The 13,316-nt window shown below is 31.3% G+C and overlaps 1 protein-coding gene across 1 annotated transcript in view; it reads left to right on the plus strand.

The window, feature by feature from the left end:
• Nucleotides 1-13,316, plus strand: part of svr (Carboxypeptidase D svr) — a 36,230-nt gene that overhangs the window by 2,354 nt on the left and 20,560 nt on the right. The window contains exons 3-6 of the mRNA XM_088259705.1: nucleotides 429-598; nucleotides 3,801-3,997; nucleotides 5,257-5,369; nucleotides 5,980-6,083. Coding sequence (XP_088115831.1) covers nucleotides 429-598; nucleotides 3,801-3,997; nucleotides 5,257-5,369; nucleotides 5,980-6,083 — 584 coding nt within the window. The remainder of the gene's footprint in view (nucleotides 1-428; nucleotides 599-3,800; nucleotides 3,998-5,256; nucleotides 5,370-5,979; nucleotides 6,084-13,316) is intronic.

Raw genomic sequence — 13,316 nt, forward strand, 5'->3', positions numbered from 1 at the left:
ACACCTCTTTAACCTTCAACGTCCCGAGGATAGAACTCTAAAATTTAGACTTAGCTTCACATACGGTGTTTGAAAATTATACGGAATGCATCGAAACACGTGTCGCAATAGGTTTTAAGATAAAGTGGTATTTACCAAGTAAAACTTAAATTGAAAAAGTTTTTAACTTACTAATGAGTTTATTCTTGAAGGTTGTTTGTTATATTCATGGTTTTGTTTATAATGTGTTAAACTGACATGGTAATTTCTGTTTAATACATTATAAACATAGTAATTTATCCATAACATTAGCATTATTTTTATTTTGTTTTACCTAATCTCGTCAATATTATGCGCATATACTTATCGGAACTGTGTTTCAATTGAATAAAATAATAATAAATAATAATAATACAATATTTTAACAAAAATTCTTTATTTATTGACAGGGCGGGAAGGGATTGTTGCGCGGAGAGTAAATCACCTGACAATGATTTGTTTTACCATTTGGCCGATGTTTATGCCAAGAATCACCCCGTTATGAAGCTCGGCAACTCCTGTTCTCCTGATCGCTTTAAGGATGGTATCACCAACGGAGCCTACTGGTACGAAGTTCAAGGTCAGTAAATATACCATATTTCTTCGAGGGACTTGTCCAACCTACTCGGGCGTATACAACTATTGGTTCTAGCCATCACTGCTATTCTCCTTTACCTACCCGCTGTTTCTTCTTAACCCTTATAGTGCTGAGCTTATTTTCAAATATTTTGCATAAATTGCTAATTGCTTTTCATCATCACTACTTGATGAATTTGACATTTTGTAGATAGAAATAGAAAACTTTTACTTTAAAAAAATACAAAAAACAATGTTAAATTCACAGCTAAATAATTTTAAATGGTTATTTATAAATCAACTTATTAAAAACGTTATACATGCGTGCGCTAAGACACGTCCGTACAGGTCAATACCTAAATCAAACTGCGCAATAGTCGGTATTCCGACGCTCCGCACTTTATACGCATTAATAGAGTCGATCTATCGACGGTTCGTATTCTAAGGGTTAATTATTTACTTTTCCAAATAGCAGAAATCTTCTTCACTGTGAGCTCCCTCGCTTAAATCATCTGTTTCCCATAAAATGTATTCCAATTCTATACTGATTTATGACAGTAATTTACTATATAAATGATAGCTTCAACTGAACGAGAGCTTCAACTTTTTTATATAGATTTTTTATTTTAGTTTACTAGATAAATGATAGCTTCAACTGAATGAGAGCTTCAAATTTTAAATATGGATTTTTTATTCTTGGTTTAATATCAATGGGATTTTTGAATATTCATAATATACTGTATTTATTGTATCAATTAAGTAAAAAAAAATGCCTTATATAGGTACATGTACAGTACAGCAATATGATTCTGTATGACTAGTCTATTGTGACAACCGTCTCTATAATGTGATTACTGTCGACTCAAACCCACATGAGGCAAATGTTTTCTTTTCTTGCTTGAACAGGTGGGAAACGTTATCAGTGTCAACAGGAAATCAACAGGAAGTAGGTGTTTGATAACAGTTGAATCCACACGTGAACCTTTCGCAAATATTTTAGCATTTGAATACACACAATTCTTATCTTTTTTGTCTATTTTGAAGAAAATGGACTTGTTTCTTATCGCATCTATTTTTGTACATTTTATTCACTTGTTTTTTTTTATGAGTAAATAAACATAAATCGTAAACATTGATAACATATACCTATAAAAGATACACACATTGTCCGCCTCCGTAGTGTAATGGTCAGCACGCTCGGCTACCGTTCTGGAGGTCCCGGGTTCGATTCCCAGAGGGGGGTCAAATAAGCGATTTTTTTCACTAATTATTCAATACATATTACCTTGGACTGGTACCTGGAGTGGAGGGCTGATCACCTTTCCTTCATGTGTTAACGATTAATTTAATACTCCATTTATATGATGCAGTGCCTTATGCACCATTGGGGTGCAGATAAGGGTTTGAAGAAGAAGTTTAAATTCATAGATTCATTATATAATTCAAAACATTTTGAGTGAGTCCAAATACTGTTTACTTGTTTAAATCCAATCATAGATGGCTGTTGTGAACTCAATCTCGGAACGTCGTGAGACGGATCATTTATCTATTATTTCCAAAATTTGAGTACGGTTAAGAATGGTGAATGTTACATTGTCGTAAGCCCGGACTTCTTATAGATACGGTCTTTCCATATTAGGTTTTGATCTTAACTAACTAACCATCACGCCGCTCGCCGCAGGGTTAGGCAGAGAGAATAGAACGCCACACCACCCTGTCCTTGAAAACATTCTTCGCCTCTTCCATGTTCAAGCATCTCCTCATGCATATCCGCCGATTATTTCGACTCCTAACCTGACCACTTTCAAGTATTTAGCATACTTGATCGTGCCAAGTTTTTCTAGGTCTTCCTCTGCTCCTTTTTCCAATTATACTCGCCTCATAAATTTGTTTTACCGTTCTTTCCTCACTCATTCGTTCTACATGTCCAAACCATCACAACACACCTTTCTTAATGCTTGTCTCAGCTTTGCATTCCTTCCTTATTTCACTATTTGAACATCCATCATACATCGTACTTTATCAAGACATTTTATTTTATAACTTGGACTTAGCACTGAACAAACTTCGTTACAATAATTATTTTTACATTCGTTATGCTGCGTAGTAATTTTTAATTTTGATTCCAATTGAATTTTGCTAATGGGAAATGGAATAAATTTTGTTTTTGTTTTGAAATTCAATGATTTTGACAAACCAGTAGATAAAATTTATTCATAATGTCCAAATTCCAATTTCCACGCCATTTTCTTTAAATCCAGGTAACATTTGACGTAATTGTTTTTTTTTTTAAAACAGCATTTTTGTATTGAAAAATAAGTTTTTCTTCGAAATAAATATGTGATCTTGAAAAGAAAACAGTTATTAAAAGGTTACGAGTTATAAAAATATTTTTTCAATACATATTCTAAAAAACAAAATCCAATATGTATTCTAAAAAGAAATTATGTAGGCTTGACCCGACCTTTATAATACAGCACCATTAAGTCAATGTTGCATATTTTTGAAGTAATGTTTTTTGCCAGTACACCCGCGATATAAACTATAGAGGCTTGAACACTTTATCCCAAGGTTTAATAAATTTCAATTTTTTAATTTAAATTTATTCAAAAATTAACATATACATTACAAACAATGTATTTAAGGCATATACATTAAAATGTAAGCAAGAAGACTCAAAGATGTAGAAGAATCCCGCTTCGGAAAACTCCTTCAGAGACATGGAACAGATCAATATCCAATGTGATATTGTTCAACATAGCGGTAGCTCTTACAGGCATAATCGGCAGGTTAGTCCTGTATTTAATAATAAAACCCTTATCCGCACCCCAATGGTGCATAGGGCACTGTGTCTTATAAACGCAGTGTTATCATGATCGTTTTACTTATGAAGGAAAGGTGATCAGCCCTCCGCTTCAGGTACCAGCCCATGGTAATATTGAATAAATATTACAGTGAAAAAATCACTTATATTAATTTTTACCCCCCTTGGGAATCGAACCCGGGACCTCCAGAATGGTAGCCGAGCGTGCTGACCATTACACTACGGAGGCGGACCTGTATTTAGGAATGTGAAACAATCTATGCCGACGCTGTCTTAGGTAACTATCGGAAACATACAGACCAATGCTCCGGATAATTTCAGACCACACATATCGATAAAAATGCATAATAAAATAAGCATAATGATGTCATTTTGTTTTCAGGTGGTATGCAAGACTTCAACTATGTCCATTCCAACTGTTTCGAGGTGACATTTGAGCTGTCGTGCTGCAAGTATCCAAACGCCTCAACTTTAGAGAAACATTGGGCACTGAACAAGGAATCTCTCATCTCTTTCATTGAGCAAACACACCGGGGCATCAAAGGGTTTGTCCTCGACAAGGAAGGAAAACCGATTGAGGTTAGAACTTTTAGAATTACTACTAACCACCACTAACTAACTGCTACGTTCCGATGAATAGAAAGCCACACCCCTCTGTCTTTGGAAATATTTTTTATTAATTGATTCGCCAGTTACTTTGTTGTAAAATCTATCCATTATTAATTAAGGTTTTACCTAGATTCGGACTTCACATACACATACAAATGAAAGAGTTTCTGCTCAATAAAAAGCTTCTTTCATCTCACCATAGATTTCTCTTGGGAATTCAAGCACTATGTTTCGAATTTGAACAAAATATGTATATAGAAGTTCCAAGAATTTGAGTAGTGTGGTTGTCAATCATGGGTAGAATTGGTGAACATTAAATTTGTGTAAAGTGTTCACTTAAATCAGCTTATGACGGTCATAAGCCCTGTAAATGCCCAGACTTCCAAATTCTTCTTCATCTATGTCGAGATTTAAAAAAATAAATAAAAATAACATCACTGCTGGAATCTGTTTGATCTTTGACGGCCAATTAGTGTCATTATAATGATTATATTATCAGTTTGATAGCGGAATAGTATGGTCAAAATCATCCAATTACAGTATGAGATAATTCATTTGGGAAACCCACATAATGATTTGTAAAATTAACATATAATACCATATAATAATACTGATTTTGGCACATTTGAAACCTGTGATTCCAGATTTATTTGTATTACATATATAAATACTCTACATCATATGGTATATATGACAGTATGTCCGCCTCCATAGTGTAATGGTCAGCATACTCGACTATCGTTCTGGAGGTCCCGGGTTCGATTACCAGGGGGGGTCAAATAAATATAAGTGATTTTTTCACTGTAATATTTATTCAATATTACCCTGGACTGGTACCTGAAGCGGAGGGCTGATCACCTTTCCTTCATGTGTTAACAATCAAGAAAACACTGTGTTTATATGATGCTGTGCCCTATGCATCATTGGGGTGCGGATAAGGGTTTTAATTTGGAATGAATAGTATGACAGTTGCCGTGGCGTAGTTGGGTAGACAGCTTGACTATGAAAAATGCGTTGCGGGTTCGATTTCTGCAAGTGTAAAATTAATTTTAGAAAGATTTATTTTCAATTGGTCTGGATGTTTGTGATGTGTTTTTTACATTTACCTTCCCTATCCTTACTATCCTACCTGCAGACAAGCCTCTAAAAGCAGGCTTTGCGGGTTATTCCACATTTACAAAAATATTGCAAGATTATTGTGTTTTCAAAAAATATATTTTGCATTTTAGGATGTTAAAATTCACATTGTGGAAATTGATCACCCTGTGACTACTACGGAGCGAGGGGAGTACTGGAGAATGTTGATGCCCGGTACATATTCTGTCTATGCTGAAGCCTTTGGGTGAGTTTCAAATATAGCTTTTGACATTATTATTCTTACAGTTTGATTTTATGAATTGTAACTATCGTGTAAATTGTAAATGAGTTTAAAGTTTTTTTTTATTGAATTTTAAATGATAGAACTCTGATAATTATTTAATATTACTCTGGACTGGAACCTAAAAGACTTATCACCCATCCAAGATGTGTTAATACACTTAGGTCGAGTGTTTATAACGCCTGCTTACCGCTGGCGACGGGATTCTATAATTGTGTACGTATAGTTAAGACCTTAAAAAAGAAATTGACACATAATATTCCTATAAAAACATTAAATAATTCCTTTTTTTCTGACTTTCTGAAAAAAAGCCAGTGCATGAGGTAAAAATACTCTTCCCGTCCTTCAGCATCAACCGACCGAACGGGGAATACCTTTCCCGTCCTTAGTGTGTTAACAACATCCACGTATGATAAACCAGCATTTGTCATCAAAAATTTAGACACAAAAATTTTCAAATAATTATTTACCATAAAATCAGCAGATTTGAGTTGCATCCCTTTGTGAGATGACCAACAAAGTGTCGGAAGAACATCTATAAAGGCTTTCATAATATTTTTTTATTTTATTTCAGTTACGATACAGTGCAGTTCAATAATATAAAGGTCGAAGACAAGATTGAGGCTTTGGTTGTCAACTTCACACTTATAGAATCCAATTCATCCAAAGATCGTCCAGGTAATGACTATTATTAATCCTTTGATACCAAAGATTAACTGGTGACTGTTGCACAACAAATTAACTCCTCCATGATCTGATGTTTACACTGAACTGTCTTAGGTGTAGAGATGTGACTTAAAGGTAACTTAACATTCTCCTTATCATTCATCATTCACTTTGTGTAATACCACTTAAAAACACAACTTTATGACAAAAACATATTTTTAAGTGGTATTACGCAAAGTGAACAATGAATGATAAGGAGTGTTATAATACTATACCACAAAGTTAAAAATGCTTTTAATATACAAAATATAAGGGTAACTGTTAATTTTTCGGTTACCCGATTTAGATGGTATTCGTTACTTTTTCTCAATTTATATTTCTTTCCAGGTAAAGTTTTATGTTAAATACATCATGAGCTAGAAATACGCAATAAACAACCAAAATTGTGCTTTGATTGGCGTGATTACCTTCAAACGATCAATTCCAAAAATCAAATTTTAAAAAAAAGTTTTTTATTTATTTAGATCGCTCACATCAACTCAGGTACTTTCCAAAACAAAAAAACATCCGGCATGTTTTAAAAAATTTCATCTGACATATCATCAAAAAATATCAATTGAGTCCATGTATTAAAAAAAAAATACTTAAAAAGGTCAATTAGAGAATATTGCTTTTAGTTTTTGTGCATAAACAAAAATGAAAAAAAAAACTTTGATTTATTTTTGTTAGAATTGTGAAATTGAAAATGTTTAAAGATAAGCAGCTCAATACAATTCTTTTTTAACTTTAAATATGGAATAGATTTAAGTATAAGTATATGACTGTGTTCCAATATTCAAATTTAATTTTTTTTATTAATAACTCAACACTGGCTAGAACACTCTAGAAGGGTAAAAAGCCATAAAAAAAGATGAAGAAGATTTTATTTATTGATTGATTTATAATTTTTTATGTTGGCAATATTTTTTTAAAGAACATATTGAAATTAATACTAAAACATTTTAAATGAAATACACCTAAGACCGGTTCATAAAAATAATTAGGTATCCGTGATATATTGAATTAACATTTCTTCCTAATGTGTGACCTGGTTAGTGAAGCCATATGTTGAAAGCCTCATAATATTATTGTATATTAACACTACAGTGATTGAACATTAAATTATGTCTTAAGATAAATCTCAGAAAAAAAATCATAAATATTGTTAAACCTTGACTAGTATTGGGTAACCAAAAATGTTTGTGCAGTTTTTTAAAGTCGGTTCACGTTTTCATGAGCTATATGCACAGATAAATTATATCTGTCAGTCAGGGTGCGGATCAACAAAATACTATTATAGTCAACCATCTTTATCTATGGAATTGGAGGGGTGCAACTTCACACCGATTCTAAGCAATAATGTGTAATTTACATTGTTGATTTATATTTAAAAAAAAATGGAAACACATAAATTTTTTGATTACCTAATTATACCTATTTAAAATAAATTTGTGTTGGTGCTGTTTAAAAGTTGAATTAAATTCAAATTCACACTATTGTGTTCAATGGAAAAGCTCTCTATTCAATCTATTTTACCTTAATTCAAATATTTTATACAATGTTATTTCTAAGGACAGTCTGAGATATTAAAATAAATAATTTTGCTTTCACTTTTTAAATTCTTGTATTTATCTCAATATGAATAAGATCTCAAAGATTTATCAATTTAAACTTCTATTCTAATGGTGAAGGTTGCTTTTTTATTATTTAAATGTGTAAGAAACAAAGGCTGTTTTTTTAAAGGTGGCAGATCTCATTAGCTTATTTACTAAGCCTGTTTTGTTTACTTTAAACTTACTTAAGATTTAAATATAAAAATAAAATACTTGTGTCATACCACTTTTCTAAGTTAATCAATGTTAACATTACAAGTTTTGAGAACATGTGTAATTCTCGAAACTAGTTGTGTTGCATTAGTAAACTCAATAAAGTGGTCTTAAACAAGTGTTTTCATTTTATGTTTAAATCATTATGTTATTCTACTTTATGCCAAATCAATAAATAGTATGCTTAAATTGTTTTATATTCTTTAAGTTGTAATATTTGCATAATTAATTTTAATTTTATAATGATTTTTTTCTCATTCCTGTAGTTTAAACTTCTGTAGCTATAAAAAATATTTCTATTTAGGTAAGGAGGAACAAACCAATAAAATTTGCACAATGTTGTAGCATATTTCTCTAGTCTCATATGCTCAATAATTTTGTGGTAAGTCAATGTGTTCATACGGGCAGTCCGTTTTCTCTTATGTAGAAAAAAAATATAGAAAAAATAGTTTAGCTGTTTATGAATCTCGTACCAACTGAAAATCTTCCATTAGTTGTAGTAATTTTAGAGATATCTCGTTCTTGAGTACTAAATTTTTATCATGCAAATTAATTGTGATATCACTGAATAATACTTTTCATAGTTTATAGAATACAAACGATCAAGTACTTAAGATTTTAATGTAGCTTCAATGTTGATGAAAGAGTCAAATGTTTAGTAAAAAATTCAACAATATATAACTCTCCTTTTGAATATTTGATAAAATATTTCATGTATACGATTTTAGAAATTGCACAATATATACATTTTATCATTTATAACATATCTCATAATCTAGTCAAAAAATATTTATAAAATTACATATGTATTTACCATTTTTAGTCATTATTCTATAAAGCGCAGAGATTTAAATGAAATAGTGAATGACAGTGTGATCTATTGACAAAAGTTTTAAGTATCTTTAGACTTATGATTTTTTTCTCATAATTTTTCAAATAAAGGTTTTAGGGCTTTATTTGTCTTAGTATAATAATTGAAAAGTATTTTTTTTAAATGGCAATGGAAAAATCAGCATGTTTAGTGTTGCTATTGACTTTTTCTTATGGCCACCAGCCATATTTCATCAGTATATGTACAGAGAAACTTATAACAAGTAACGTTTATTTCAATATTTATTTTTCAAATAAATTCGGAGCAAAGATAAGGGCTTTAAGTTAATCAAGTGTTAATTTACATTTAATTTTTTTAAATACATAATTTTATCAGACACTGGATTATTCACTCTATGGATGTTATATCAATTTATTTATAGATGTATCAACTTGAAACGAAACATCTATTATTTTTATACGAAAGAAGATGGAAGTCTGAACATCCTTTGGGTCACGGCTTGACATTTGGCTGGCTTGGCTACCATGCTGGAGGTCCAGGGTTCGATTCCCAAGAGGGTCAAAATAAGTATTTGTGATTTTTCAGTCTAATATTTATTTATTGGAAAGATTGATAAAGATATAGAAAGGAGAGTGAATGCTGGGAACAAAGTGAACGGTGCACTGAAATCAGTTATAGCAAATAAAAACCTATCAGCGGAAGCTAAACTGGCAGTGCACAACGGAGTCCTGGTTCCAACTCTAATGTTATGGAAGTGAAACATGGAGTTGGCAAAAGAAGGATGAAAGTAGACTGAATGCAGTCGAAATGCGATCTCTCAGAAGAATGTGTAACAAAACGATGTATGATAGATGTGCGAATAGTGAAATAAGGAAAGAATGCAAAGCTGAGATAAGCATTATCGATAAAATTAAGAAAGGTGTGTTGAGATGGTTTGGACATGTAGAACGAATGAGTGAGGAAAGAACGGTAAAACAAATTTATGAGGCGAATGTTAGCGGGAAAAGAAGCAGAGGAAGACCGAGAAAAACATGGCACGATCAGGTATGCCAAATACTTGAAAGTGGTCAGGTTAGGAGTCGTAACAATCGGCGGGTATGTATGAGGAGATGCATGAACGTGGAAGAGGCGAAGAATGTTTGCAAGGACAGAGTGGTGTGGCGCTCTATTCTCTCTGCCTACCCCTGCGGGGAAGCGGCGTGATGGTTAGTTAGTTAGTTTATTTAATATGACCCTGGAGTGGTACCTGAAGCGGAGGGCTGATCACCTTTCCTTCGTGTATTTAACAATCAAGATAACACTGCTTCTAAATGATGCAGTGCCCTATGCACCATTGAGTGTGGATAAGGGTTAGAAGAACAAGTAACATTCACTATTCGTATACATAACCAGCTTTGTTGGATTCTCTTTATATGTTTGATGTGTAATTTTGATGGATGTGGAATTTCAGCTGATAGTAATATCCCTTGAGAATTTGTGAAGTATCTATTTGCTCAGACTTTCATCTACTTTCATATAAAACTATATACTTTTCATCTCAAGTTAAGACACCTATAATTTATATTTATTTCTATATTTATCTATATTTATCTTCCAACTCTATTCAACTATCTATATTTATATTCTATATTTATCTTCCAACTTTGAACTCCATCATCATGACACTGACTTGATTTACTGTGATGTTTGTACAATAATTAAGAATATCATTTGTTATATCGCTCACTCCTTTCAAGAACGTCATATATCAAAAATCGTAAATTTTCAGTTGTACATGTTTTCGGAATGCCCATAAAATGTACTATATCCCAGCAAAAGCGGCATATTTTTAACTTAATATTTACCCGCTACAGGGCAGAAAGTGTTGTTTTTGCATTTTGAAGAAAAGATATTGTTTAATTATTTTTTTAAATATACTAAATATTTTTCAAGTGGAGAAAAACATTCAGGTTTTACCTAAAAAGATCTGTTGCACAGTAAAAAGATCAACAAGTGGCTTGATATTTATTTTTAATACATTTTATTATATTTTTAAACTTTAAAAACATTCTCCTGAAAAATCAAGTTTTTTTGATTTATGACGTTCTTGAAAGGAGTGAGCGATATTGGGAATAGTTCATAAATCAATTTTTGACCGATGGCTGCCGAGAAAAGAAGGTAAAATTTTGCCCTCTGGCTTTTAATTATTTGTTATTATTTAGTCGCAAAGAGGTTTCTGGTTATGGTCTACTCCTCTGCTTATTCTTTTCTTTGAATGATACTAACAAGTGATATCTTATAATACTCATTGTCCTTCTTACCTCTTAAAACAATTAAGTTTGTTAAAATTCATTAAGCTTCGAATAAACAATTGTATCAATATACATTTTTATGTTTTTAATCGTGATTTGCTAATTCCTAAGCATCATGGCACAGTTGGGTAGATGCTCAATTCTAAATCTGATGTCGCAGGCTCGATTCCCGCCGATTGTAAAATAAATTCAAGAAAGATTTATTTTGAATTGATATGTAATCTTCCATCCCTATTCTTCTTTCCAACTGAGTGTAATTTGATTGTTACAATCTGTTAACACTCGGTATTTCCCTTTAAAAGGATACATATTTGTATTTGCAAATATTAAACTCACTTAAGTCCAATCGTAATTTGGCAGACAAATTTTGATTCGGCAATCTGGAACAATAATGTGTAATTTGTCTTTTTAAACAAAAAAAAAACATATCTGTATTTTTGTGTAAAATATCTGACTTACAAGTGTTAATTTTACATTATTTTTATAAATGGTCTAATTAAGACTCGACTGTCAAGTGACGTTTAGACATAATTAATTTACTGGCACATTTCTCTTCGGAATCTTAATTTTGTTCCTTTCAAATATATTTTTGGATTTTAAAATAAATTATCGCCATTATCGCAATATAATATTTATTTAAATGCTAACATGTTGGTATGGTTTTTGTAAAGACAAGGAGAATTCGTCAAGGGCTGCTTTAAGTGGAGGAGGATCCATGATCGCCATCGGCATATTATTGCATTTCGCATTCCTGTTATATTTTTCCGCTTAAAACGATAATATTGCAAAACATTGCTTTTATTCACCATAATTAAGTAACTACAATATTAATTAAGTACCCATTTCTATTACATAAAATAATCTTTATTTATTACATCACATTTTGTTGATAACTCGGAAAAAATTATATCATTATAAAGGTATTTGAAACAATTGTTGCAATATCTAAGTGAATATTTTAGACCTACTTATTTTACTTGAAGATATTTGACCTTAAGTTTACTTGGAGATATTTTACCTTTATTTTATTTGAAAATATCCTCAACATAAAATTTGAAATCATCCTCCATCACCCAAATGTTGCATAGGTAACTAAATCAGATTATCACAATGTTAACTTGATCGTAAACTATACAAAGGCAAGGTAATCAGTCCTATACTCCAGATTCTTCAATCTTGATGTTGAGTTTATTTGTTAGGAAAATCATATCTTTGCGCTGTCGGTTTTCATTAATTAGTGAAGATTATTGTTTAAAATATAAATGAAGTAATGTGTACTAGCCTAGCTAAATGTGTATCAAATTAGATAATATTATATTGTAAATACACTGTTTTATTGTTCACATTCCTCGATGATGTATACTATCTTATGGCAATAAATATGTATTTTATAAAATATTGCCTTTATTTTATTTACCCTTAAAATAAGCACTATTTTACCATAATAATGTATATAATACCCTGGCCAAAAATATAATACACCCGCTTTCTAGGGATTCAAGGACAGAATAGGCAATCTGTATTTTTGGCCACACTGTATTTGACAGGGTTAATTAGATTTTAATTTGATGTTTTGGAATTTACTATGCTAGGGATATTTGCACAGAAAGTCGTTAATATTATGAGTAAAACTTTTTGATTATTTAAGTGTAACATTGTGGTCCCGTGGTTAGTGTTGCAGACTCTTGTGTCAGAATTTCTGGGTTCGAACCCACTCTTCCATAATTCGATTCATATTTTCAATAATGAACCGCTTAGGCTCACAGAAATAGTATGAAATTGAAGTATTTTTTTAAATAATCAAAACACAAGTATTTAGCTTTTTATTTAAATAATAAAAAAATTGTTTTTTTTTTGTTTTATTTATTTTTTAATTGAAACTTTTATCAACATATCACTTGATTTAATTTGAAGTGAATTTATTTTATTAATAACCGAACAATGTGCATGATAGCTATATATTTAAAAAAAAACATTTGTCGTTTAATCCTCATTACTTTTAAGTCTGTCATTTATAGTTATTAAGTATTTAATTCATCAATTTTCTATTGCATATATAAGACTGATTCCCAAAAATTAAATTTTTGTAATATCTATAAAATGGCTACAACATCTGGCTTCACATTGGCAATAGATAAGGCTCCAATTTTATTAATTAATTCACCGCCACCTAAATAGCAAACAAATGAGTACCACAAAAATGTATCTACAAACCCTTGTTTTTTAACAGATGACGGATTGTCATAGAAAAATTTGT

This window comes from Brachycentrus maculatus, unplaced genomic scaffold, assembly GCF_059751285.1.
Source record: "Brachycentrus maculatus isolate JH-2025_06_01 unplaced genomic scaffold, ASM5975128v1 h1tg000119l, whole genome shotgun sequence".
Classification (NCBI taxonomy): domain Eukaryota; kingdom Metazoa; phylum Arthropoda; class Insecta; order Trichoptera; family Brachycentridae; genus Brachycentrus; species Brachycentrus maculatus.